This window comes from Dryas octopetala, chromosome 4 (genome assembly GCF_963921425.1).
Source record: "Dryas octopetala chromosome 4, drDryOcto1.1, whole genome shotgun sequence".
NCBI lineage: Eukaryota > Viridiplantae > Streptophyta > Magnoliopsida > Rosales > Rosaceae > Dryas > Dryas octopetala.
The window spans coordinates 17,745,137-17,771,852 of NC_141369.1; the positions used below are offsets into that span (position 1 = coordinate 17,745,137).

Below are 26,716 nucleotides of genomic sequence, written 5' to 3' on the forward strand. Positions count from 1 at the left end.
AGGAGAAAAATATATGTGCAGAATGATCGGAAAGAGAGGCAATATAAAATTGAATTGGACTGAAAGTACGTGGAATCTACTGAAAAAAAGACAGAACTGTGGTGTATGATCTTCACATGGGGTCTCACATCGTTCTCTATCTCTCTCTATCTGAAAATTGACTGCATTTTCTGACCCGAAAAAAAAGAAACAAAAAGAAATTGACAGCTAGCATCCATTGGACCATTGACTGATGAGAGGTTTTGGTGGGTGGGGTAATTGAGGGCAGGGGTGGCAGGGGTGGCAGGGGCATGGTACCTAGCTCTTATTAACTTGACCTAGTTAACCAACTGATTGAATTGGCAATTGCATTCTGATGAATTGATATATATATATATATATATATGCAGTTTCCCCCTAGCCTATAGCTCTTATTAACTAACCACTAAACCAAAGTGGCTCAAGAGAATGAGAAGATTCAAGGGAAGGCTTGGAACCCCTAAACCAAAGTGGCTCAAGAGAATGAGAAGATTCAAGGGAAGGCTTGGAACCACTAAACCAAAGTGGCTCAAGAGAATGAGAAGATTCAAGGGAGGCTTGGAACGGGCGGTCTTGGGAAAACAAAGCTTTAACCAGCAGGTAAACTGAATTTTATTTTTTCTCTTTTAAGGTTTTAAGTAAAGAAAAATGGGATTCTTGCAACTCAGTGGATGTAAAATCAACACATACTAATAAAAACAAATTATAGGCAAACTCTGACCAAAAAAACATTATATGCAAACAATTCAAGCCAAAGTACTACATGCTCACTCGTTTAATTAAGTTAAGTGCAATGAACAAGAAATCAGAGAGTTTAGTGTCAGTCCTCATCCTCATCCTCATCCTCATAGTAGTATGTGCATTTGCAAATGTTCAGTGCTGTAGGTTTGTGAAAGCAATAGTGTTGACCCAAAAAAGCTATAAAAAAGCTACATAAATTCATGAATAATGCTGGAGGTTCCATATTTAGGTACCGACTTCGACATCAAACTGTCAATTTTGTCTTTTAAGTTATGAGTGCACTTGTTATATGGTTTGCTTTATTGTACTTCATCTATGGTTTGCTTTTTTATACTTCAACTCTTTTCCTCAAACCCTCCTTCCTGTATGAATGAGATTGGTGTAATTTGCACTTCCCATCTTCCTTGAGGTATAATCTATGTCTCGAACCCAACGATTATGATATACTTCCTGACAGTACACCCCAACCTTTGAGGAACAAATTGCAAAAACAGAACATTTGCCCTATTTTCTCACAACTACCAAATAAAACATTATTTAAAAAAAAAAGGTATCATGTGTAAATGATTTCCATATGCTGTGTAAAGTACGTAATCAATTGTTGAAAAATGCACTTGTACCTTTTTTTCTTCCAGAGGATTGATGAGCAGTTGCATTTTGGAATTGTTTTAATGTGTGAGAATTAAGTTGATTTTATGATAAATGCATTCTAAATGGTATGCTCAGTATGAGATTTCTTTACTTAATTTCTTTTGCATGGTATTCAAAAGGAAACCCCATGAATTGGAATGAGCACGGGGTCTTGAACCCCGTGCGTGACCAGGGACACCACAGTAAGTAGTATAAGAATGCATAAGCTAAAATGAATTTGATACATTTTTATTAGTAAAGGAGTTTCATTTTTTTTTCTTCTATTTTTCTCATTTCAGATGCGTGTCTTCCAATTGATTCCATTTGATGTTTGTGACTGCTTAGAGTCTTGGAGGTACATGGTCAATTATGATCGGTCTTGGGTGGTTGGAGGGTATAAAGGAGGCACCTGGACAAACGCCATGGACCGACATAAAATCAGTTCTTAAATATACTGAAGATCATGGGATAGCTATGGAAGAAGACTATCCATATACAGTCGGATACATCAACCCCAATGGTGATATAATAAAAGAAAAAGGGTGGGTGGAAACCGCACCGGGGCCTGATGAGATGCTTTTTGCCCTTGAGAAGGGACCCCTGGTCTGCGAGATTGTGGTTACAGATGAACTGATCAGGCATACTTGAGGAAGCTTTTGACCAACCAACTATGACGATAGGTGGTTTATCGAGCATTCACACTTTCATGGCATGGTAATCGTGAGATGAGGTGTGGATGAAGAGGGTGGTGGTGAATACTGGGTGTTTAGGAATTCCTACGGAGAAGAGATGCCTCACATCAAAGTATAGAAAAACTCTCATCCGTATGGGGTGGGAACACTGCAGTTAGGTTCATATTATCCAATCCTGTGATTGCTATAGTGTTTTAATTTTGCACGAAACAAGATTTGTAGGGGATTAATGTCAAATTGGAGAGACTAAAGTTAAAGTTGGAGAACGACCGCTATGGACCAACAAAGAAGCCGTTATGGAATATTCTGTTAACCATGGGGTAGCCATGGAAGAAGATTGTCCATATTTGGGCAGATACATAAGGCCCAATGGTTATAGATTGAAAGCAAAAAAGGTGGGAGAACACTGCACCGGGGATCATTCTACCCTTGAGAAGGAGCCTATAGTATGCTCGATTGCGGTTATGGAACAACTACGCATGTATATTGTAGTAGTTGTTAAGTTGAACTGGGACCAAAACAAACAAAAAAATGTTATAAGCCCACGCCTTTTTTGTTGAAGTAAGTGCAAATGATCTCATTCAAGATTTCTAAAGAATCAATTTAGATCTCTGATAATCAAGAGCAAACAATTAAAGGCAATCTCTTTAATTGTTTGCTCCTTCTCCTTGGCATGAGTGGTTATGGGTACAACAAAACTACTAATAATAAGTCACTAATCTAGTACGTTATTCCAAAAACCCAAAATGGAATATGTAATTCACAATATGAAATATATGAGGGGTAACTATTTATGACATAATACTGTGATTATTATCATCGTAAAGTTCACACTACTTGTGCTCATTGAATGTGTGTATGTGTGTGTGTGGGTGGGATAGCAGTGCAAAACCACATCCACACTAGAAAAGGGGTATCCAACAATATACAAACAGAAGAAAAGATTGAGAAGCACCAAAGTTGGAACGTTGATAAATTGAGCAAAAAGTTAAAACCAGACAAATAAAAGATGAAACAAAAAACTAAAACCCCATACTTAACAAGAAGTTGGTTAGCGGGGGCTCTTAGTCTTGGAAAGCCTTGTAGATGCTCTGCATCATAGGTGATTATGTTATGGACAAACCAACAATGTATGAAAATTGATTTTTGACAAACCAACTTTAATGAGTCATGTTCACTTGAAATAGGCTCCACTAATTGGAAGATGGCAATTGTGCTTCTGCTTTCTTCTTTATACCTGGCCACCTGGGTGTTTTTAATTGCCTTGCATATTCTAATATATTATGGCCGTCTTCGCATTTGGGACAATTTGTTAAAAGGTGGACCTACATATCCATTTATATATAGACACAGGATCTTCTTTTGAGGAAGTAACAATAAGCACCTTGCATAAGTTGCCCCTCCAATAAGTAGGTAAATTTGATGGTTTATTATTTTTGGAATTTTATTCATAGTAGGTTGGTTTAATTAATGGTTGTGAAATGGAAGAGCTAAGAGTGATTTCAGATGTCTTCCATACACTATTGCAGTGTAACCAATCCCCGTTCCACAATGCCATTAGCCAATTCTAATCCAAAAATTAATAAGATATTCAACAAAAATAATGAGGTTCGCCTTCATTTTACAAACAAATAGATTGAACCAAATTCCTGGCTTAACCAATTTCATCAAGTCACTGCTTCAATGTCTAAACCGAAACTCTCAAGATAAGCAAGGTACAAGATTGGTAGAGCTCCCTTTACTACCTCAAATGTGCTACCCACCATGGGAAGAATTCTATGTGGCTTTAGCATACCTATCGACAGCAAAGTTCTGTGTTGCACTGGGCAGTTCAAGGCATATTCCATCAAGTTCAGGTTTTGCAATCATTTGGCAACCCAGACGAGACCTGCAAAATATTATCTTTTAGAATTTGGAAGCTAGTTTGAATGAATTTTCCCTGCTGACTAATTCCAAGATATAGGGACTTACGTCTCTGTCAGGCCGAAAGCAAGATCCAGCATGTCATTTTCCTCATCAGTGGGATCTTCCAGTTTATTGTAGTACTCCATATCCTAAGCAAGAGTTCTAGGAGTTAGCTCAGATGACAACTACTTGGAGCAATGGAAGCATTCAAGGCAACTTTCACCGGATACTAACTAAAATGAAAACAGTTCATTTTGATCAGTTTCCACTTATCCAGTGATTGTTGCCTTGTTATCATGTTTCTTGTTCTGCAAAAACACAGGTTTCAAAGTACATACTCTCACAATGACATGACATGTGGAACAAGCGCATGATCCTTCACATGCTCCTAAAATCACATTAAAACTAACTGGTCAGAGGCACACTATAGAGATTGATAGCCAAGCCGTTCTGTAGTTGATCTACTCAATTCAATTGAACAAAGCCTTGATTCCAATCACATAGATTCGATTTCAAATCTCTTCTGTGCCATTCAATTCCACATAAATTGCAAAGAGTAATAAAGTCTACAGCCTATATAGAGACCGTTAAAAGTATTTGATAAAAGTCAAGACTAATACTAAAATCAAGAGAAAATCAAAATGGACGGCAGTGAGGTCCAAAACATCAAGTGACATGCCAAAGTTCTACCTTCAAGTTCTATGTCATTTTCATGAGCAGCTTCTAACATAGACATTCCAATGGGAACATTAATATGCTTCTCCATTTCATCCTTGTCAACAAATGTCACAGAAATTCTGCAAAATTAAACACAAGGGTAAGAAATCAGCAAAAAGATATCAGTAGTTCCAATAAAATAGATACTGAGGATGGCAGCCCATCTTTAATAAAATGAACCAAATAATGGAATTCTCTTTAAATTGTTAACTGGTAACTAGTGATTGAAAAATTTTGTAAAGCATTGTTGCTATAACTTCAAGTCCAAACCAGTTTGTTCCTCTTCAATTGAAAGGCAACTTACTCTTCTACTTCTTTATCCCCTTTCTCATGAGCAGTTGTGGTAGAAAAAGCTTGATGCTTCTGAAAAGAAAATGAGATTTAGAGCTGGAAATGAAAACAAACAACAGCCCATTGATGACAAGCATAGTCATAAGGATGCTAACCAGAGAATGGAAAAAATAATTCTGAGGTGCATGTAAGTTTCTTGTCTTGGCTGCAGACGTTAATGGACCTGCCAAAATGAATGTCAAATCATTTCTGAACTTTTTTTATAAGACATCAACTTAAATTACTACTCAAAATCACCATGTATAATAAGGCTGCCAGTGGCCAAGATGAAAGCTCTAAGCTTTTGTCAAATAGTCACAATGCCCATTTAGATGACACTTGTACAACAGTGAAAACACTAAGAGAAGAAAACATTTAGTACGTAATGAAATTCCAATTGAAGAAAAGGGACTACTTCCTATTAAAACAATTCAAGGCAAGGAACAGAGTGCACAGTTGTACCTTAATCTCTAGGCATGACTAAATCCATACTTCTATTCTAGAGGAGGAACATTCCACTGCCTTTTTTGAATCATATCTTGAAGAGGGCGTCAACGTAAGCAGTAAACTGAGTGCACAGTTGTACCTTAATAGATTTAAAAGGACAAAACTGAACTAAACTATATGTTGTTATGTAAAAAACTCGACATTCTGAACAACCCACCATTCCTGCCATTCTGCCAATGATCTTATATAGCAGACATCACTCTCCTTGCAAAAAAGATAATCACCCATTGCCCATTTTGTACCACACGCATATATTTCTTCATATCAAAAACTTTCAAGCACTAGTATTACATTTATACCAAAGGATCCATGTCAAACAAGCTCATTCCATGTGCAGCATAACTATAGCATTTACCCCATGAATTTCAGTCCCACCAATTTGGTGCAATGCATATTATGAAGTTATATTTGGCTATTTTAGTTACAGTTAGCGTAGCAGGCTAGCAGCTGTAGCTGTAAATACAAGGATATTAAGCTGAGCAACGAGCATGGCACAAGGTATATTAAAATTACCAACAAAACATAAACCTTTTGTGAGATACTTGATCATCTGAGTTCCGACCTCGGATAATCTAGAAACAAGCATAGTCAGCAGGAACCACCCTGAAGCACCTGAGCAACATAAGAATATGAAGTAAAACTTAGAAAAGATTTTGAGGAAATTCAATACCATGATTGAAAAAGATTACTTAAAAGCGGCATTAACGCAAACACATGGTTGGCGTCCCAAAAGAACCAAATAGGTAAAACTTGAAAAGTGTCGCTTCAAGATCGAGCATAAACTGCATGAAGCTTCAGAACTCAAACAGGTACGTGTTTTATGAGAAAGGAACCCAAGTACCGACCTCTATTGTCTGTTCGAAGCGGAAGGCTACCACAAAAATTTGAAGTTACGCGTGGAGAGTGGAGAATGACTGGAGATGCCAGGCAAAATGTTTTGAACTTTGAAGCCTCTAACCTTTTATATCAAGGACTAATTGCATATACCGCCCAAAATTATGTCATGTTTGATACTTTAACTCCTAAATTAAAATTTTTGCTGATTTGGTGCCACTTTGGCATCATGTAGTAGCCTTCTGTTTGTAGGGCATTTTTGGCTTCAATTTATGATTAACGTGAAATGTCTTAAGGCAAAAGGTCATGTGGTGTCAAAATGGCGCCACACGTGTAAAACTAATTGAAAATTTGATTTTATTGATTTTGGAATAAAGTGTTTAACGGAATTGAGTTTGAGGGAGTTAAGTGTTAAAAAATTTAGCCTAAAAAAAAAATGTTACAAAAATATATAATTTAGAATAATATTTCATATTTGCAACTAACTTTAATAATAAAATAAAAAAATTATGAAAATGTTGAGTGTGGTCTCAAGTTAAAAAATTATAGCCTTCTATAATGCTCTATTATATTTAGAATAAATATATGAGAGAATTATGAGTGGTCACATCTTAAGCTTGTCTCTCTATATGTGATTCAAGAGAACTTTTTACGCACTAGTTTGACTCCCATCTTCTAGCTACTTGCAAACATCTACCAACTTGTCACTTGTAATAGATTTTCCTAAAGGAGTTTCTCATGACACCTATGAAAATGCTCATCACACCCAGGATTCATGTGCTGCATGCGTACTATATACAGTGACCTGAAATGGGCTAATGTAAGTATGTAACCATAGTCTGACCAAAAAAGTATGCAAATTAAGGTCTTATATATATAAGAACAAAAACTAATCATCATGCCCAAAGCCTAATGGACGTAATTAACATCAATTTTAATTTATTTCCCAACAATTTTGGCTCGATTCATAGCGAATTGTGCTATACCAGACTGACTTTGGCGACATGCATGTTTGAGTTAGTGTTTGAATTTGACAAAGGCTATACTTAAAGCTAGCTAGCTAGCTATTTACAACTTTACAAGCACAAAAGACACAGTGCATGGTATCGTCCGCCCAATTGATGGGTCATGATCACTACGATTTATTGTTATCACCGAGCCTGAGTCTACCTCATATTTTGATGTCTCTAGCTAGCTAGCTGCATTATAAATGAAACAACCCATTTGGGCCTTGTTATATCACTCATCCATCGCCATTAATACAAGATCACAAGCTGTTTGTAATTGTTTTACATAATTCTTACAAGTTTCAATGGCTTCTTTTGTTTCAACTTCCCCAATGGCTGTAGCTGCTCTACCCTACACCTCCATGGCCAGAAGTACAACTTGCCAAGTTAATGGCCTATCTACCATTGTAAGTGCCCCGTAGAGGGACTGAGGGAGGAGGACAATCGAACTCTGACCCTACCCTAAGTGCCATACATTTGGCTTATGCATTATATAATTTTCTTTTTGGAGGAGATCGATGAGAGAAGAGAGAGTAGTTTTTGAACTAACATGCTTAATAAATTTGTATGCAGGGAGGTCCAGTGGTTAGGGGGCTAAGACTTGTGCCGAAGATCAAGATCACTAAGGCATCACAAAAGTCATTTCCACTCCCTAGTTGCTTCAGGACTACCGTCTCATGTTTCATTGTAAATACATATTTTATCTTCATTTATAATGAGTTAGAATTATAATAGATTAACAATTTGATTCTTTTTAAACTAAATAAATTCATAAACATCAAAAGTGTTTATTTCAATCAAATCCTATAAAACACAATTTTGATTATCTGAAAGTGTACGTTTTGTAGTGCCATGCAAATAAAGATACTTCCAAAAACAGCTGTAGTAATATCATGTGCTTTTTCAGGTGTCTCTCTACATTCTAATCCTTATCTGGTTCCATAATATATATGTGCAGGCTCAGCCAGAAACTCTGGCAACTGTCCAAAGCACAATTGCCAAGCAATTGTCGATTGATGAGAGCACCGTCACTCCCCAAACCAAGTTTGTCGATTTGGGGGCCGATTCGCTCGACACAGTATGCCTCGATCTTAATTCCTTTTAATGGCCTTTCTGCCTTGTGTATTTTGGGTTTTAAAATATTATTAACTTTGTTAAACTTTTACCTAATTGTGAATGAGAGTTACATTAGAAAAGTTAAAAATGCTACACCAACTTATTCTTTTTCTCTTTCTGGAAAATGTTACACCAATTAATTGTTTGGCTTATATTAGTATATATAGATATTATGTGATTTATCAATGCAATTATGTAATGTTTATGAGATGGATTAAAAACGATACCTATGACAAGTCATATGACGAGAAATTATTCTGTGTAACTGATATACTGTCACGTAATCTAACCAATCCAACGTATCATAATATGAGTAGATATTATTAATACTATACTATATTAATATAAATATATCGTTCAATAATATATTTACACACTGAATTAATTACATTATGTGGCGGTGTATCGGATACACCTAATAATTTTTCATCATACGACAAATCACATTATTTTATTAGGATTCATGACCACTTTGGTTATGATCATTAGTCCTCTTTGTATGGATTAATACCCAATGAAAACTTGATTTTGTGTTTAAAAAAAAGGATCCAAGACAAAAATTGGAGATAAGGTATTGACTTAAGTTGGCGATCTCTTTGTCTTTGTAATAGCGTATAAATATTGATCCCTAATTGATGTGATGTCCAAGACCAATTTATAATAATAGAGTCACGTACATATATTGAGTCATTCATGCATCATGCACTACATGGCATATGAATTCTTATTATAAAATTTTTTTAGTTTATCTTTGTTCAATATTTTACATGTTTAATTAATTAGTGTACTCTCTATGCATAATCATCTGATCAAAGAATTAATAATTAAATTAAACTGAAACTGCAGGTTGAAATCCTGATGGCTTTGGAGGAGAAGTTCGGCGTGTCCGTCGGAGAAGGGGGAGCTGAGAACATCTCAACCGTTCAAGATGCTGCCGATCTCATTGAGAAAGTGAAAGCAGCTTGATTCAAATTAATAATAATTAGGCCACAACTGCATGTATGCCTCCAAATAACAATCTAGAGTCGATATTAAGGAAATTAATTAATTCCTTTGCTTCACTGGATTAAAATTTTGTTTTCTCATTAATTATTTTCCTTTAGGTTATGTCAGTCAGAAGACTCAGAACTCGTATGAGATGATCATGATCTATAAATTTCATTTGGAGTATTTGAATGAAATATTTTGACAAATAATTAATTGCATATATGAAACTTTTTCCCTTGGAATATATATTATACAACTACTTTTTTTCTTTTGTTACAAGGGACGGCAAGAGGGGAGACAAATTTTACGATATATACATTGTAGATTGTTGTATCTATATATCACCTCCTCAATATGAACGAGATTAACTTCATTCACACTCGATTATGGCTTGTATATATCTAGCCACACAATCCCAACAATTTACTCTATTTAATAAAGCTTATTAGGAGTTTCATTGATAGCTAGGGAGGATTTAACAACACAATCCAAATATATATGTACAAAGATGAACACCAAATTAAATACAAACAAAACTTGAAGATCATCACACGGAAACATCAAACAAGTAAAATGCATGGCTATCCTACATGCATCCAAGAAGCTAGCATTGGTTCCTCTACTGTCCTTGTCAGAACCATCTTATTTATATTGTAGTATGTAGACTCACTCAGACCTCTATATAACATATATTATATATAAATATATGCATAAAGTTTCCACAAAGGTTCTCTATGTACAGAAGTGTGGAGTTGCCGGCTTCCGATATCATCAAACGAAATTAATTCGTCACTTTTCCTCTCTCAACGATCCAAAGTAATCACCATCCTGCAATACACATGTATGAAGCACATTAAATTCGAAATAAGACATGTTAAAGCATCAAAGTATACGCAATATATGCAATTAGTATACTACTCCTATTGCCATATGGCCCATATATATGTAAATTAATTATGTCTAACATGTTATATATTATGTGTATATATATATATATCATTCTAAATTAACACTAGAAAACAAACAACCAATCGTAACCAGTCGGACTTCTAGGCTCAGCGCGATCGAATGCGTCAGTTGACGATTTTCTCCTCGTTAATTTCCTGAAATCCTTTGCTGCTGTTCCCGCTGCGAATTGTAAACCAAAAGGGTCAGGCAAAGAAAAATGAAATTGATTATAGCAGTATCAGACTTTTAAATTTCTCACAAAACAATAGCAATATCTAAAACAAAAATTATTACATGTCAGGTGAAATTTACGGTGAGAGAAATGTTGTATATACTTTTTACATACAAAACGCCGAATAAGATTTATCGTGGGAGAAAAATTGTGTACAGTTTTTTCATGCAAGAATTTTCTTTGGACAAATATACATCTAGGGTTCTTATAAGCTAGAAATTCAATATCTTTCTTAAATTGTTCTACCAAAATTTATTTCTATTTTAGTAGTATATAAATTAATGATTCTGATTTACAGTCTGACAATGTATAAAATTAAAAAAATGTGCTTACGTGTGGTCGGTGTTCGGGGTGTTCCCGGCGTGGTGGGGGATTCGGAGGGGGAGACGGAATCAGGCGAAAGGTGGCCAAGGGTGGAGGAGCTAGTCCGAAGAATGGTGATGGTGCGGGTGACAGGGAGCTGATCGTCGGGAATCAAAGGCGGGGAGCGGGTGGCGGAGAGGGAGTCGTACTTACGGAGCTTGCCGAGGCCGGTGTCGGGGGCGGGGCCGGCGAGTGTTTCATCCCAAAGCTTGTGAAGGAAACCCATGATGATCACTTTTTATTATTAATTATTTTCTACTTGTCTCTCTGTAACAACCGAAGCAGCTGGCCGTGTGATTATAACAATTTGTTATGTTGTGGTGTGTGACCCAAGCAAGCTATACGACTGTTACAAAGAGATTGAGGAAACGAGACAAATGAGAGAGAAGGTGCCTAAAACACGTAGAAAGAAGCTTCTTTCTATGAACGCAAGATATATGTTTCAGCCTTCTTATAACAAGACAACAAATTAGGCTGCGAGAGAGAGAGAGAGAGAGAGAGAGAGGTGGTGATGGCTGGCTAAATTCAGTAAAGAGCGAACGGCTAACATGGCTTCATCACTTTGGAGCCATCCAATTTCTTTTTTACTTTTAGGTGATTAATTATTTTGAGTATGTATATATATTGATGGGGTGAGACTTGAGAGGTGCATGATCATATGTTAGAAAATTCATTTCCATTCGGGTAAATAGCATCGTCTATATTGCTATTCATCTCATTCCCTCAATATTTTTCGGTTTTTATTTTCAATTTTTTTTAAATATAAAATTTTGTTTATTGAAAAATCACTAATGAAACTCAAAATTGGTCAAATATCTATATCCTTTAATCTCAACTCTAACTTTTACTAACCAGAAACAGTAAACAATAACCGACAAAATATACCCTACATTCATATGATTCAATGTCTTAATTAATCGACATTGTCTTATTTCAATTACAATCGCTACAAGAAATGTGAGTAAAGCCCATCTTCATTGGTATCATAGAATGAGATAATAATTGGGCAATAGGGACTGAAGTACCTCGATTTTAACAAAAATTAGTGGCATGGGCAATAGGGACTAAAGTTCTCAATTGCCACCATATTTTATGCCACCAATAAAAGATGTATTTTGCTCATATTTCTTATAATGAATATCTCTTTCAATAAAAGGGTGATATATGCCTCTTCTCAAATATATATATATATATATATTACCTTTTATTGGAAGAGACATTACATAATATAAATGCCCTTTCAAATGTATCACCATGATAACTATGTCATTTTAAACATTTGTGAAGAAGCTAGATAAGATTTTAAGTTTTTTTCTTTAAAAATGCATGTAATGAATATTTTAGTTGATGACAATAATGTATTTTAATTACTCAATTTGTTGAGTCTCAGGATATACAATTAGTATTTACCATAGAATGACCATTTGCTCTCTGTTTTGGTCACAAATCTCAAGCAAATAAGAAAACATCTTGACTTGGCAATTTCTTTTATCTTGAACTTGAAGTTAAAAAGAAAAGAAAAAAGTAGCAAAAATGAAAGTAAAACCCAAATAGATAGAAAATAGGAGAGAGTACAAGCCAAATTATAGTGAGCCAGCCAAATAGAAAGCTGAAAGCTTGAGATCGTAAATATCGGAGGCAGTGAGAGTGATGACTGGGTCAAGTGGGTCGACAAGTGTTCCCCACTCTTAAGTCTTAAATATAATTGTAAATTTTACACATCACTGGATAAGGTTGAAGAAGAAGAAGATCTAGATCCACCAAACACTAGATGTTGAGTACTTGAGTTGATGTTTTCTGCGGGCCCACCCATTCATTGTCACGTGATAAGGATGCTGCATCCCCCTCCCTTTTGTTTTTTTGTTTTTGGCCACTTCATCCCCCTCCCTTAAATTCAACCAGTTCTGAATTCTGAACCCTTGGATCCTACATCCTATTACAGACATGCATTTTTTGTCGATTACCATACATAGGATGTAGTGCTAGAGCCCAAAGGTAACGACTGTTATTTTAACTTTACGGATCTTAATTAATGTAGTAATATTTCATTTGTTCATTGACTATCGAATATGAACCTCATTTATTTACAATTACAACAAATAAGAAACTGCTATATCATTTTCGTGAACAAGTAGGGATAATATATTTCTAAATTTTTATCGTTTTTAACCGATTAGATATCGACATGAATATTACTTGATTATTTGGTGAGTTTAGTATTATTGAAAACTACAGTATTTATTGAGAGATCTCTTAAATAAATTTATTTAATAAATTTTTTGTAGGATTTAATTTGTATTGTATTTCGATAATCGGACATATAATCAAACAGTCTATTTTTTAGATTTTCATTCAATAATCATCTTTATAAATATCCTTAAATAGGCTTATTAAGGGTTTAAGAAGCACCTCCAATACTAATTAATTACCTAAATTTAGGTTCCAATTATAAGTTAATTTAAGGTCTTGTTCCTTTCTTCTGGGAAAAAAATGGACTTGTTGTGAGTCTTCCATTGGGTACCATGTTGGTATCAAAGTGGCCCCAAATTTCTCTTGGAATTGTAGTCGTCAAGCCCCCTCACAAAGACCAAGTACAGTACCCACAAAGACTTATTACACATAATTCACAGCAGCCTATAGCGTTGTAAATTAATGGATGATTGTTTCCAATAATTCAGTAGGGTTGGTTAGGCAGTGCTTTGACAGTGAGTGCAGCAAAACATCCAACAATTTCTAACAATGGACCAAAACAATAATAAAATATATCAGTAACATCAACTCACTCAAAACGCAAGCCATGCATGATTAACCCCTTTATCTCTCATCAACTACAATTTTTCAATTTGGTTTCTTAATTCATTTCATCTATGCCTAAAACTATCTACTGCTAAACTGTAATATCCAAATTAAATGTCCCACATTATGAAAAATAAAAAACTTCGGGTAGCATGTGAGGTTTTGAATACTTTTCGATCAAGATAAACTCACCAAATAATGTAATAAGAACTTAAGAATGCATCAACATCAGCTTGGAGATAAGGTAAAACTAGGTCCAGGTTGAATTAAGAGTATTGGTATATATGTTAGGTGATAGACTCATCAAGATGGTAACACTCCTAGTATGCTTCCAAGAGTATTGATATCCCTTCCGGTGGTACCTATATCTTCACTTGGGTAGCTTCACTTATTTATCAGTATTCAATCACTTAGCACTATGCTGATACATAATATTAAAGTATTTTTATTCGTGACCAAAAGCTTAATTACCTTAGCTTTAGGATCATAACAAATTCATTGCAATTAACCAATTGCTTCAGCTTTATTTCTTTATAAGCTCATGGCTGACCCCATCTCTCTAATCAATGCACCCATGGACGACAAACTTGATAATTAAAATAAAAAAAGGGGCAAATTTCATTTTAGTACCTCATCTTTGGGGTCAATTGCAAGTTAATAACTCAAGTTCAAAAATTGGCTTTAAACTTCCTCAACTAAAGGGCGTTTGGCTTTAAGGTACTTTTATTAGGTCCTCCATCTATTGTCCTCTTAAGTGACAATGTGGCGATGACGTGGTGACCTGCTGGATGCCAAATGGACGGATGAGATCACTTCCCGCCCAAACATGCCATGTCAACCCTGAGTCATACCATTTCCCTCCAAAACTCTTCGCCATATGGCCTGACAACTTACCACTTCAGAAAAAAAAAAAAAAAAAAAAAACATTAAACTATAAACAATTGATCAAATTGTTGGGTGCATATTGAGGAGCTCCAGGATGAAACTTGGGTGGTATAGCCCATCCAAAAAGAGGAAGTGAGAGCTTAGCCGGGGATTGGAGGCCAGCTTAGAAAGCCCATTACAATTGTTAGGTGCAGATTAAGGAGCACACCATTAGACATTCTTTATTTCTCCAAATTCTGAATTCAAACATAATAAGATTAAGGGTTAAATACATTTTTGGTCCACGAACTTTGAGCGGTTTCTCAATTTGGTCCACCAATTTTGAAATGTGACAAAAATAACCTCGAATTATCCAATTTGTGTCAATTCAGGATTTTCCGTCCAAATATCTAACGGAAGCTGACATGGCCGTTAAACGCTGACGTGGCGCACTGAATGTGCGCCACGTGTCACCTCTTTTATTTTATTTTCAGATTTTTTCTATTTTCCTATTTTTAATAAACTTTAAAAATTAATTAAAAATAGCTCCGGACTCATAAAAATACATGGAAAATTCCTACAACCTCGTCTTAACTAGTCCAAATTTATTATGGGACCAAATTACCAATTTGCCCTCTGAGAGTTTCTAAAAAATTTGGGAAGTCCAAATTTATTTTATAGAGGAAAATTTATTTTCCTCTAAGACCGAGAGGTCTTTTGGGTAGTAAGTGTTCACGAGAAAGGTAGTGTTAGTTTTTAGAAGACCAACGGTGCAAACCTCGTATTTTTTAAAGCTTGGGAGATTATTCTATGAATTTCTAAAGAGTCTAGAGTATTTTAATTTTTTAGAAATAAATTTGAACTTCCCAAATTTTCTGGAAACTCTCAGAGGGTAAATTGGTAATTTGGCCCCATAATAAATTAGTACTAGTCAAGGCGAGATCGTAGGAATTTTCCGTGTATTTTTATGAGTCCGGAGCTATTTTTAATTAATTTTTAAAGTTTATAAAAATAGTAAAATAGAAAAAATCTGAAAATAAAATAAAAGAGGTGACACGTGGCGCACTGAAAGTGCGCCACGTCAGCGTTTAACGGCCACGTCAGCTTCCGTTAGATATTTGGACGGAAAATCCTGAATTGACACAAATTGGATAATTCGGAGTTATTTTTGTCACATTTCAAAATTGGTGGACCAAATTGAGAAACCACTCAAAGTTCGTGGACCAAAAATGTATTTAACCCTAAGATTAAAAATCATAATCTCAGACAGAAACATGCTAGTTGATTCATAAAAAAATGAAATTTTGCAAGCTGTGTAGCTTCAACAGTGAGCACAAGCCATGCCCTGCAAATGGGGATTATGGCAGGCAAACACCTAATAATATAATTTGGTTTCTCAAGTGGAGGTGAATCTCGATGCTTTACTAAGTCTAAAACAAGATTTTCATGTTATTCTATATCAACTTCTTGTCACCACTCGACTTAACATATTGTAAAAACCGGACTTTGTGTTTCTAGACATCATTTCTTCACATTCCTTCTACTTTTTGCATTCCCCTATTCACCAACTTGTGTCCACTTCAACACGCTTGCCCAACTTGGTGTACTTTTCTTTTGCTCAACTTGTGCATGACATAGGTGAGTGATGGAAAATGTTGAAAAAATAAAAAAAGCATACCCCATTTATTGGATGGAGGAGACCCACAAGCATATAGCTGTGAATTGATATTTTGGCAACTTGCATGGGACTTGTAGATGAGCAATAATGTGCTGGCCTGTTGGGACTAGTGGGACCAATTGCCTATCTTTCACCATCAGAGAGCACAAAGCAGACAATGGCCCAAAAAAACAAAACAAAAAACAAAGAGCACAAAGCAGACGAATGAGGCTTTTCCTAGGGGTGGGGTCTTGTGGGGTCTCCCCCCACGTGCTGTAGGGCTCACCCTTCCACATGATGCCCATCACAAATGACAAAACTACAATGCTGCCATTTTTGTTTTCTTTGTTTCCAATTATGGTAAATAATAGATGAGAAAGCCCAAAAAACAATAGTGAAATCTCATTGACATCAAGAAGTAGTGCAATTAAGACAAGGGTGATTCACATTACAACTCATGATTTTGAGACAATGCCATCACCATTCAAAAACAATGAGGCTCAACCCTGATCAATTCAAACCCCCAAGTAAACCTACAATTCTGCCTAAGTGTAACTAGTAGCTTCTTCATGCTGATGCCGTTGCTGCTCCTGCACTCTCCAAGGTGATTAATTTGAAAGTCTTGTAAATACCCGAATCAATAGTATTATCTAGCGGATATACCAGAGTAATCATTGGAGGAAATATCATGCCCAGATGCAACCTTTTGTTTCCTCCCATGCCTTCGACTACCGATGGCTCCTCCTGCAATCCCTTCTCTTGCCGCTGTCCCCTTCCCGATGTCTTGCTGGCTTTCCGCCTGTCTTCATAGCATCAATCACAAACAATGCAACATTACCAAGCTTATACATGAGCAAACTAATTTACTGAGAAAAGGGAGTTAACAGCAGCATGTTTATAATGTAAAGAGACAACCCCTTACTATCTTTTCATACCTAAGGCTTTGGTTCATAGTTGATCATTTTCTTTGCCTCACTTGTAATGTTAACTTACAAGACATGCCTTCACAAGTTCCACAAAGGACACACACATAATACATTAAGACACTTGAGACACATGGTTTTGAGATTGAAGGATGGAAATAATGTCCTTATCATCTACCATCTCATCAGTTTTTCAAATAAAGTAGCTTTTATATTGGTCAAACTTGCCACAAACTTTGGTGGGCAATTGGATTCCTTTTGGAAACTTAATGAAAACAATATTCCTCTTAAGTGCCCAAGACTTCAAGGCAAGCCCATGCCTTAGACTAAGATCTAAATTCCAGTGCCTTGTACTCTTTAATAAAAAAGTCCACCAAACCCACCATAGTTTTAGTTCCACAGGCTTATTGAGGTCATGAGCTATTAAAGTGAGTTTAGTTTGTAGGCTTATTGGTAAAGGAGTCTCATATTTGCATGCATCCCTGATTATTAAAAACATGAAAACCTAAAATCAGATTTGGGAGCATAAAGAGGAGAGTACTGACCCCTACACAAAAATTCGGAAAATGAGCACCGAAGCCCGAAGAATCTTCCAGGTTTGCCTTCCCATAATTCATTTGAGAGGAATTGCGTTTGTTATGGGAACTAGAACCTTCACTATAGGATGCATACGAAGACGAAGAAGTAGAACAAGAATTAGCAGGCTGAGAGCCAGACCCAAAACTCCCAACATCCCCTTGAAATATTTCTTCAAAGAGCTCCTGCAATTCTTCAAAGCTCTCCTCTCCATTTTTCTGTCAATTCATATGTCAGTGCTTTGTACTTAGCAACACCATAACATGAATATTTAAAAATGCAACTTATAGAACCTTGTCATCATTTAGAAACTGAAAAAGACTGAAAACTAGTTCATAAAATTTCTCAATGCATTACAAGAGAGACCTATGATTACAATTAATCAATTACAATTATCGGGTCAGAAGAAATTTCATTAAAATCTGGAAAAAAAAAAAAAAAGATGAAAGAAAAAAACATGGAAATACAACAAAATAAGCACTTAATCATAATGCATAGCTGATTATGAATAGTGCATAACAATTCAAAATAGACCCACAACCTATCCATAAGAGACAGCATTGTCATGGGTCCTACTTGATTATTCGATTAGAGTTACCCACGTCGTTGACAAATGTGGTCCCCATAGTGGGGTCCCACACCAATCAACGGCTCACAATGACACATGCTCGTGGGCGACTGACACTAGCAAACCTCTAATTATAAATATTATAAGTCACAGACCCGGTGACAGCATGATGAAGTTTCTTCTCATAGTCATTAAGTAATCACACCTCATGCTTTCCCTTAATCTTGGGCTTCCCCTTGATCGCAGTTAAACAAACAAAATTGCATCACAGGCCCACAGAGACTTTGTTAGGTTTGTCAGCTAAAACCTCCTAAGGTCACACGGTCAACCCTTAACTAATGGGCCCTTCAAAACCAGACTTCCTACCTAGGATATGGAATCCAACTACCCAAGCGATCATATCACCACACAAGTATAAAGGAATTGGGCCTATCTAAACAGGACCATTGACCCTTGTAAGTCGATGATTCAGGCCTCAATGTAAAGCAACAAAAGTAAACCAACAACATAGGATTTCCTAAAAAGCAAAAAGCAAAAACCAAAAAGCTTCTTCATCATATTTAAAAAAACATAGGAATATGAAGTGCAAGTGCAAAAACACATACATTAGGCTTCGTTTGGCTCATCATGATTGCCATCTCGTTCAAAAAATCACCCATCCCCTGCACCAACATATATTACAAATTACTAGGAGGCACATCCAAATTTAAAAGACTAAAGTTTGGTGGGTTTGGCTTACATCTCGCAAAATTGCAAATAAGGCCATTAAGATATAGAGCAATGGTTGCGACCAAAAATAAAACCAATCATTCTGGCCAGAATGGAAATGCTTACATTTTCGTCATCATCACTGCCATAGGCTCCCACATCGTACAAAAACCTCTTGTTCGAGTCAGATAGAACTGTTGCAGAAAGCAGAGAATGCCTCATCGTGACCAATTTATTTAAAAATAATAAATAATGATTTACTCTGTTTCTTTAAATATGAGAGTGAAATTACCAGAATAGGCTTGTTGGATGTCCTGGAATTTCATCTTGGCTTCTTCCACGAACTTTGAATTTCCAGACCCTGAACAACGATCTGGATGCCATCTCTACAATAACAAACATACAAAATTTACTGCAACAGTCAATAAATTAAAGCAAAATATACAGAAGTCCTTTGATTTCCCTTAAATCCCTGAAAAACTGAATACTTTTTTGATCTTTCTAACCTGTGTGATGTTTCCCTGAAAACCCAATTCCGGGATTTACAAGCTTCAACTTCAATTTCTTTTGGGAAAAACCCCCATTTCCCAGAAGTTTCATTGAAGGACCAAATGGCAAAGACCCAGAAGTTAAATGGAGGAAAAGACTAATTCTTTAACTCTGTCTTTCGATTTTAAGAAGACCCATTTGAATGAATTGAAAAAAAAAACAAAACAAAACAAAAGGGTTTAATTCAGAAATCATGAAAATTTGTATTAAAAACTTAGAACTCTAACCAGTGCAAGTTTCTTATAAGCAATTCTGAGCTCTGATTCTGTGCATTCCTTTTTCAACCCCAACACTGCATAGAAGTCACTGCCTTTCTCTTCCCCATTAGCCATTCTCTTCACCTCGAACCAAAACCAAAACTCACCCGAAAAACACTACTTGGTTTCTTTTGTTGTCGACAAATTATAGAACCCAAAACAAAAAAGGCTAAGCAAACCAACACAAACACATAAATAAAGTAAAAACAAGTCGTATGCTGCTACACAACTTGGAGTACATCTTTATGATTTGGGACACGGAACCTCAGAAGCATGTTTTGGGTTTGGGTTGGGAGAAAGGGGAAGAGAGAAGCAACAAGAAACACAAGCAGCCTCTCCCTTAAGAACACTCCAGAAAGCAGGCCCATTTAAATAGTTTATTTGTGTGAATTAATGGAATCCTTTAATTTTATTCTGGGGTCGTGATGAACGGTTGAGATTGAATGAGGGTGGGAGATATTTTAGCGGGTTGTGCATCCAGAAAGTTCTGTTTTTTCACTGTGTCAACATGAAAAGCCTTTTTTGACGTCAACGATAGAAGCCTCTTTGTGAGTGTGAGTCTGTGAGATGAAGGAAGCTGAGAATGATGGGCCCCACTGACTCCCGCCATTACTTTTATAATCACCAACTTGGAACTCAACTGGGCATGGAAAATTGTTGGAGGGTCCACTACTCCACTGGGTTGGAATTGGGTTCTGTAATCTGCCAAATTTACTCTTGTGCCATTGTAGTTTTGGAGAAATTGACCAAGTCCAATTAACCGACACATTTTAGACATTTTATTTGTAGAGGGATGATATTTGCATACTTATTTTCCTTTTCCTACGCACCCATCTCCCTTATTTATTCAATTAAAATTCTAACATCTAACCCAAATGACTATAATATCTCACTAAATCACAGAATAACAAAATCACTCATCACCACCTCAAGTCTAGAGCCACCCCGACCCCACCATCGTCGGCGGTTTAAACAGATGGCCTCTTATTCTCTGTTCTTCCCCCTCTGTCTCTTTCCTCTCTCTTCTCTCTCTCTGATCAGATGCAGGGATCAATGAGCCTGCTGGCCTCCAGATCGGTGGTCGACGGCCGGCCTCCCCCTTCTCTCCCCCCTCTCTCTGCTTCTCTATGTCTTTTTCCTTCTTTCTCTCCTTCCTCTCTACCTTTCTCACTATTCTCTCCTTTGTCTCTCTCCCTCTCTCTAATTTGCTGTAGATCCCGGCCAATCTGAAGGCCGACAAGGTCGCCGACCACAACGGCGGCGCACAATGGGGTCGAGGTTAGAGGTTGGATCAGACTAGTGTGGCTGGGTTGGGTGGATAGAGAGTGACAGTGAGAAGCCAGAGAGAAAGGGAAAGAGGAGAGAGAGGGAAAAAGAGAGAGGAGAGATAGGGAAAGAGAGAGAAAGGGAGAGAGAGGGAAGGAGACGAAGGGAGGCTGATGATAGTGGTCGGAGTTGGCGTCGGGGGGTGGGGGTGGGCTGGCTAGGTTTTAGTTTTTTTTTGTAAATAAGGGTATTTTAAATATTTTGGGGATGTATTTTGAGAAATTAGAAAAAAAAAAATGAAAAATGAAAAATGAAAAATGAGTGTGAGGTGAGAAAAATGGTATATAGTAAGAGGAAAATGTGTGTGCAAATAGCAGCACTCTATTTTAATCTTAAGATTTACTCCATTAAAAAAGATAAATTACTGTTTCATTCATTTGATGTTAATAATGTAGGAAAGATGAAGCACATGGATTTGATTAAAAAAATTAAAAAGATGAAGCACATGGTTCAAATTTTACTACTTTGAAATTAAGAAAGTTGCTATTATATTCATTTTGGGTAAGACAAAAGAATGAAGGGATTCCTAAGTGCATCTTATAAAAAATTAAGGGTTAATTACATATATATACCTCAACTATACATCACTTATCAATTGGGTACCTCAAGTTTAAAAACTTTCATTAGGGTACATCAACTTATATTTTTTGTCAATTGAATACCTCCGTTAGTCTGACCGTTAGTCTAACCGTTAACTAATAATGTGGTACTGATGTGGCACATTCACTTGGCATTTAAAAATAGACAGGTGGATAAAAATTAATTAAAAAACCTAATTAGAGTTTAAAAAATGATACAAAATATAAAAAATAAACACAAAATTAAAAAATTATAAAAACAAAAAATGGCTGAGAACCCAGCAACTTCACCCTCAACCCTTCTCTCTTCGCCTCCCTCCCCCTTTCTGGCCAGCAACTCGCAGCCCACACCCTCCTCCCTCCCCCTCCCCAAGTCTGCCACCCTCCACATGCACCCACTGACCACCACCACCGCAAACCTCCAATCGTAGCCCTGTCCCGACAAGCCCAAGCCCAAGCCCAAGCCCAAACCCACCGCCTCTCTACCTGTCACCGCCACCCTGCCAGCCTCATCATCGGTTTCTGCGCCCCATGCCTCCGCGAACGCCTAGCCGGTCTCGACTCCGCCACTCACCCCGAAACCCCAACCCGGAACCCACATTTCGGGTCAGAGCTCCGACGCAGCAAATCATGCCAACAACTCTCCAGACCCGACTCAGCGCAAGTCCTAGCTCCGGCCCAGGACTAGATTTATCAGCCAACAACCTTCCATACCCGACTCGACGCAAGTCCTGCGACGTTAGGGCTCGGAACACTCTCTCGGAGCTCTTCAACATCGACGACGAGCGCAAAGGCCTACCCAGAAAGTTCGAGGTCGAATTGAAGGAAGAGGACGATAATGGAAATGTGCTTAGGGTTTCTGATGCGGAGTTCAAGACGGTGAAGGAGTTGAGTAAATAAAATTGGGGGTGAAGGGCGTCGGAGAAAAGGAAGAGGCTGGGTTGGGCAGGATAGGGGCGGGCTGGGGTGGGGGGGTGCGATGGAGCTGGCTGGGGTTGGGTGGCAGAGGGAGGGGCGGGGATTGGTGGAAGAATGAGGTGTTGCAGAGGGGAGGGGAGGCAGAGAGAAAGAGAAAGAGAAAGTGAGAGGAGGGAGGTGGGTCGGGTCTGGTCGGGGTGGGGTGGGGTGGCGGGGGGAAGGTGTGGCCTGGGTTTGGGGGGGAAGGACGGGGGATGTGGAAGGGTGGCCTGGGTGGGGGAAGGGTGGGGGAGGAAGGGGGAATGAGAGGGCTAGGTGGGGAGGTGAGGCCGGGCAGGGGAGGCCGGCCTGGCTTCATTTTTTTTTTTCAATTTTATATAATTTTAAGGATTTTATTGATTTTTTTATAAATTTTTGTCCAGGTGGCTTTTTTTAAAAGACAAGTCAACGTTTAGTGGTGGGTCCGCTTGTGCCACGTCAGCGCCACATAAGTAGTTAACGGTCCTTCTAACGGTCAAAGTAACGGAGGTATTCAATTGACAAAAAACATAAGTTGATGTACCCTAATGAAAGTTTTTAAACTTGAGGTACCCAATTGATAAGTGATGTATAGTTGAGGTATATATTTGTAATTAACTCAAAAATTAATTATATCGACCTCTTCAAGAGCTGAAATAAAACTTTCATATAATTGGTATATATACTCTTAGCTTTGTTTGGAAGACATGACAAGTCTGAACAGCACAAAAGAGTAAAAACTCCCAATGTGGGGCACTTTTTTTAGTGGAGAAAGAAGAAAGTAGAGATGGCCAAAGTAAGTCATGTTTGAAGAAATTTTGTCATGAGCCATATGTATGGAGGGGACAAATGTCCTGAGCTCTTATGGGCACTTTCCCTAACATTTGGCCATCTCTACCTCTTCTTCTTCCACCAAAAAAGCCAAATTTGTATTTATCTATTTCATCACGTGCTAAGTTACGTGATTAGATAAAAGAGATACATAACTTTAATTAGATAAAAGAGATACATAACTTATATACATGTCACACCCATGATAGAGAGGTTCAAATGTATTGAGCTATTAAGCCTTTGAAACTAGCCCAAGTGATAAAAAGTGGATAGTAATGGCTTTGAATTATGATAGGTTTATGTTTCGAATTACTTCTATGAGGGACTATGTTATAAAAGCCTTTAGATTAATCCAATGACACATATTTTACTACCCAATAAACCATTTTAAATTACTGGCGTTAAAAAAAAAAAAAAAAAAAAAAACCCTCAACTAAACCCATTTTATTCCTTGTCGACGGGTTCACCTGATAAAGCTAACATAAAGCTGACAATGAAACTTGTGGAGGCCGCATGTCAAACTCCTAAAATTAAAACCTAACATAAAACTGACAAATCAGGTGTCGTTTGATTAATCTAATGATTCTTATAGAACAGTCTATCACAGTCTCTAATAATTAGTCTATTATATTAGCCGGACTGAATGTATGTTTTGATTCCCTTCAAATGTAACAAAAAAAATTACATTGGGCTATTTAATTGAAAAAAATATTTATTCGGCTATTGCCCCAAAAAGAATATTGGGGTAAACAAGACATGGACCTTGCCTACAGAAAATTTGGCCCACATTTCCCCGTAGAAATTTTGGCTGAAATTCCATCAGCATTGGAAAACATTGGTATTCAAAACTGCTACTTGGGTGGTATTTGAGGTTCTACTACCCAATATACTCAAAAACGAATCAAATTATGGTTATGAAGATTTAAAGCTACATTTATCAATGGCCTCATATAACCTTTAGTAAGCGCTTTGAGGCCATCAAGATCAATGTAGCTCGACCATGAGTTATGGCCGAAACAATGCCATAGTTTTTATACATTTGATTCTTTTTACCAACCCAGAAAAATTAGTGTTCAAGCCTCTAAACTGTAACAGTGTTATTCACGCTCTGCAAGTGTTGAAGACTTGAAGGTGTTTGGTATAGTACAGATACCGCTTGCATAAAAAAGAAAAAAAGAACATTGTTATTCCAAGTACTACTTGTTTAGCTTACAAGAAAGATTTGAATCTAAAATCCCTACCCTCATTTTAATTCTCTATGCATCCCATGACATTCTTATTCCACCTGCTACTTGGGTGGTACTTTCTTTTTGATAGCAATGAAAATTAAAGATTAAGCCAAAGATTTCCACTCATGCACATTCCCCATAAAAGATTATATGACCAAAACATCAGTACTCCTAAGTGAACTCTAATCAGTCAGTTGGTCTACATTGTCAGCCACTCCTAGCCCAAAGGCATCCCCCAAATTTATAGTTTTTCTCATAGTTCTCCTTCCAATTCCTCCATTACCTTTTCTCATCATTGCAGCAAACTCACTATAATCTATCTGCCCATCATTATCCTGATCAATTTCTTTGATCATGTCCTCAAGATGGACTTCACCCAACCCAAACTCTTTGCAGGCTTGTTTCAGCTCATCAATGGTTATGAACCCACTACCATCTTTGTCAAAAAAGGAGAAGGCTGACAACAAATTCTCTTCCCTCTCCAACTTGTTCAAGTGCACAGTAGCTGCAAGAAACTCACCATAGTCAATTGTCCCATTGTTGTCAATGTCAGCAGCCTCCATTAGATCCTTGATCTCTGACTCCATGAGCTCAGATCCGACTCTCCTCAAACCCTCTTTGAGCTCATCAAATGTTATGCTTCCACTGTCATCTGCATCAATCATCTTGAACAGCTCTTTCAACCCACCAATCTCTTCCTCAGAGAGCCTCTCAGCTATGACCCTCAAAGCCATCTTCTTGAGCTTGTTCATGGCTGAGAACTGCTTCAGCCTTGAGAGCACTGCAGAGTCAAGAGGTTTATCTGGGGCAATGTTGTCATCTATGATCCATGGATCGCAAAGAACTTCGTGGGCAGTGATCCTTTTCTTTGGGTTCCTTTCAAGCATTTTCCCAATCAGTTCCTTGGCACTGCCTGAAATCCCAGGCCATGGTTCAGATTCAAAATCCAATTTTCCTTGCAAAATCTGCCTAAAGATCCCAATTTCAGTTTCTGCCCAAAATGGAGGGACCCCACTTAACAATATGTACAAAATCACTCCAGCACTCCACACATCTGATTCAGGCCCATAGTGCTTGCATAGAACCTCTGGTGCAACATAGTATGGACTACCAACAAGATCAGAAAAGGTTTCACCTGGCTTGTAGAAAATAGAGAGGCCAAAGTCTGTGGCTTTAAGAGCAGCATCCTCCTCTTCACTATCAAACAAGAAGTTCTCAGGCTTGAGATCTCTGTGCATGACCCCAAGTGAATGGCAAGCCTGCACAACCCCAACAATGGTCTTCATGAGCTTTGCAGCCTCTCTCTCACTGTAATGACCCTTCTTCACAATCCTATCAAAAAGCTCTCCACCCCCACACAGATCCATCACCAAATGGACCGCAGCATAGTCCTCATAGGTGCCTCTGATCCTCACCACATGGGGGTGCTCAGACAGGTGGTGCATCATCTGAATCTCCCTCCACACATCCTCATAGTCCTCTTTGCAAATGAGCTTGCGCTTTGGGATGGTCTTGCAGGCATATGGGTGGCCTGTGGACCTCTCAGTGCAGAGGTAGGTGGTGCCAAACTGACCCTGGCCAAGCACCCTGCCCAAAGTGTAGAGGTCAGTGAGGTTTTGGGTCCGGTAGGGTAGGACCCAAGTGGGTTTTGATGGTGTGGCTGAGCTTGATTTCTTCATTGAAAGAGATCAACAAGAGCTCCTTAATTTGATGGAATGGAAGACGACCCAAGAGAGCTAGTACAAAATGACCCAGAAGCAGCCTGTCTTGACTATACTTTTCTTTGGTTCTGAAAGAAGAATCATGCAGTAGACTCCCAATTTCTCTGATTGGGTGGAATTTGAGGTTGGTCTTAGTCTTCCCAATGTAACTCACACCCAAACCCTTCATT

The 26,716-nt window shown here is 37.6% G+C and overlaps 5 protein-coding genes across 10 annotated transcripts; 1 reads left to right on the top strand and 4 right to left on the bottom strand.

The window, feature by feature from the left end:
- Positions 1-3,627: 3,627 nt before the first annotated feature.
- On the bottom strand, positions 3,628-6,608 carry LOC147287544 (uncharacterized). 4 transcript variants are annotated; one of them, XM_086241388.1, is made up of 8 exons: positions 6,386-6,608; positions 6,069-6,152; positions 5,150-5,199; positions 5,008-5,066; positions 4,677-4,783; positions 4,325-4,374; positions 4,053-4,135; positions 3,628-3,969 (listed from the first exon to the last, which is right to left on the bottom strand). In XM_086241388.1, the coding sequence occupies exons 2-8, from the start codon at positions 6,124-6,126 to the stop codon at positions 3,858-3,860; spliced, it is 519 nt and encodes a 172-aa protein (XP_086097514.1). In that variant the 5' UTR covers positions 6,127-6,152; positions 6,386-6,608; the 3' UTR covers positions 3,628-3,857. The 4 variants fall into 4 exon arrangements, with proteins under 4 accessions (XP_086097514.1, XP_086097513.1, XP_086097512.1 ...); XM_086241387.1 differs by having other exon boundaries at positions 5,008-5,063; positions 5,150-5,217; XM_086241386.1 differs by having other exon boundaries at positions 5,150-5,217.
- Positions 6,609-7,686: 1,078 nt separating this feature from the next.
- Positions 7,687-9,463, top strand: LOC147287545 (acyl carrier protein 1, chloroplastic-like). Its single transcript, XM_086241868.1, has 4 exons — positions 7,687-7,788; positions 7,955-8,068; positions 8,340-8,459; positions 9,344-9,463. Exons 1-4 carry the CDS (start codon positions 7,687-7,689, stop codon positions 9,461-9,463), a joined length of 456 nt encoding a protein of 151 aa, XP_086097994.1.
- A 452-nt stretch (positions 9,464-9,915) lies between these two features.
- Positions 9,916-11,441, bottom strand: LOC147287546 (Dormancy/auxin associated family protein). 2 transcript variants are annotated; one of them, XM_086241495.1, is made up of 3 exons: positions 10,998-11,441; positions 10,523-10,612; positions 9,916-10,312 (listed from the first exon to the last, which is right to left on the bottom strand). In XM_086241495.1, exons 1-3 carry the CDS (start codon positions 11,251-11,253, stop codon positions 10,305-10,307), a joined length of 354 nt encoding a protein of 117 aa, XP_086097621.1. In that variant the 5' UTR covers positions 11,254-11,441; the 3' UTR covers positions 9,916-10,304. The 2 variants fall into 2 exon arrangements, with proteins under 2 accessions (XP_086097621.1, XP_086097620.1); XM_086241494.1 differs by having other exon boundaries at positions 10,513-10,612.
- A 5,287-nt stretch (positions 11,442-16,728) lies between these two features.
- LOC147287547 (uncharacterized) lies at positions 16,729-20,281 on the bottom strand. 2 transcript variants are annotated; one of them, XM_086241727.1, is made up of 6 exons: positions 19,896-20,281; positions 19,412-19,505; positions 19,246-19,313; positions 19,017-19,073; positions 17,813-18,061; positions 16,729-17,143 (listed from the first exon to the last, which is right to left on the bottom strand). In XM_086241727.1, exons 1-6 carry the CDS (start codon positions 19,998-20,000, stop codon positions 16,991-16,993), a joined length of 726 nt encoding a protein of 241 aa, XP_086097853.1. In that variant the 5' UTR covers positions 20,001-20,281; the 3' UTR covers positions 16,729-16,990. The 2 variants fall into 2 exon arrangements, with proteins under 2 accessions (XP_086097853.1, XP_086097854.1); XM_086241728.1 differs by having other exon boundaries at positions 16,729-17,147.
- A 4,476-nt stretch (positions 20,282-24,757) lies between these two features.
- LOC147287548 (calcium-dependent protein kinase SK5-like) lies at positions 24,758-26,681 on the bottom strand. The gene has a single exon (XM_086241726.1). It carries the CDS (start codon positions 26,502-26,504, stop codon positions 25,008-25,010), a length of 1,497 nt encoding a protein of 498 aa, XP_086097852.1. The 5' UTR covers positions 26,505-26,681; the 3' UTR covers positions 24,758-25,007.
- Positions 26,682-26,716: the final 35 nt, after the last annotated feature.

Excerpts from the sequence above, each read along its gene's own strand:
- LOC147287544 (XM_086241385.1), bottom strand. The coding sequence starts at position 6,126 with ATGCTTGTTTCTAGATTATCCGAGGTCGGAACTCAGATGATCAAGTAT. Across the intron at positions 4,784-5,007 it reads GGGGATAAAGAAGTAGAAGA|AATTTCTGTGACATTTGTTG; the intron begins GTAAGTTGCCTT and ends TTAATTTTGCAG. Across the intron at positions 4,136-4,324 it reads CATGTCATGTCATTGTGAGA|GATATGGAGTACTACAATAA; the intron begins GTATGTACTTTG and ends ACTCTTGCTTAG.
- LOC147287545 (XM_086241868.1), top strand. The coding sequence starts at position 7,687 with ATGGCTTCTTTTGTTTCAACTTCCCCAATGGCTGTAGCTGCTCTACCC. Across the intron at positions 8,069-8,339 it reads CTACCGTCTCATGTTTCATT|GCTCAGCCAGAAACTCTGGC; the intron begins GTAAATACATAT and ends ATATATGTGCAG. Across the intron at positions 8,460-9,343 it reads GGGCCGATTCGCTCGACACA|GTTGAAATCCTGATGGCTTT; the intron begins GTATGCCTCGAT and ends CTGAAACTGCAG.
- LOC147287546 (XM_086241494.1), bottom strand. The coding sequence starts at position 11,253 with ATGGGTTTCCTTCACAAGCTTTGGGATGAAACACTCGCCGGCCCCGCC. Across the intron at positions 10,613-10,997 it reads ACCCCGAACACCGACCACAC|CGGGAACAGCAGCAAAGGAT; the intron begins GTAAGCACATTT and ends TACAATTCGCAG. Across the intron at positions 10,313-10,512 it reads AGTCCGACTGGTTACGATTG|GATGGTGATTACTTTGGATC; the intron begins GTTGTTTGTTTT and ends TGTGTATTGCAG.
- LOC147287547 (XM_086241727.1), bottom strand. The coding sequence starts at position 20,000 with ATGGCTAATGGGGAAGAGAAAGGCAGTGACTTCTATGCAGTGTTGGGG. Across the intron at positions 19,506-19,895 it reads CTTATAAGAAACTTGCACTG|AGATGGCATCCAGATCGTTG; the intron begins GTTAGAGTTCTA and ends TTGTTATTGTAG. Across the intron at positions 19,074-19,245 it reads GCAGTGATGATGACGAAAAT|GGGATGGGTGATTTTTTGAA; the intron begins GTAAGCATTTCC and ends ATGTTGGTGCAG.
- LOC147287548 (XM_086241726.1), bottom strand. The coding sequence starts at position 26,504 with ATGAAGAAATCAAGCTCAGCCACACCATCAAAACCCACTTGGGTCCTA.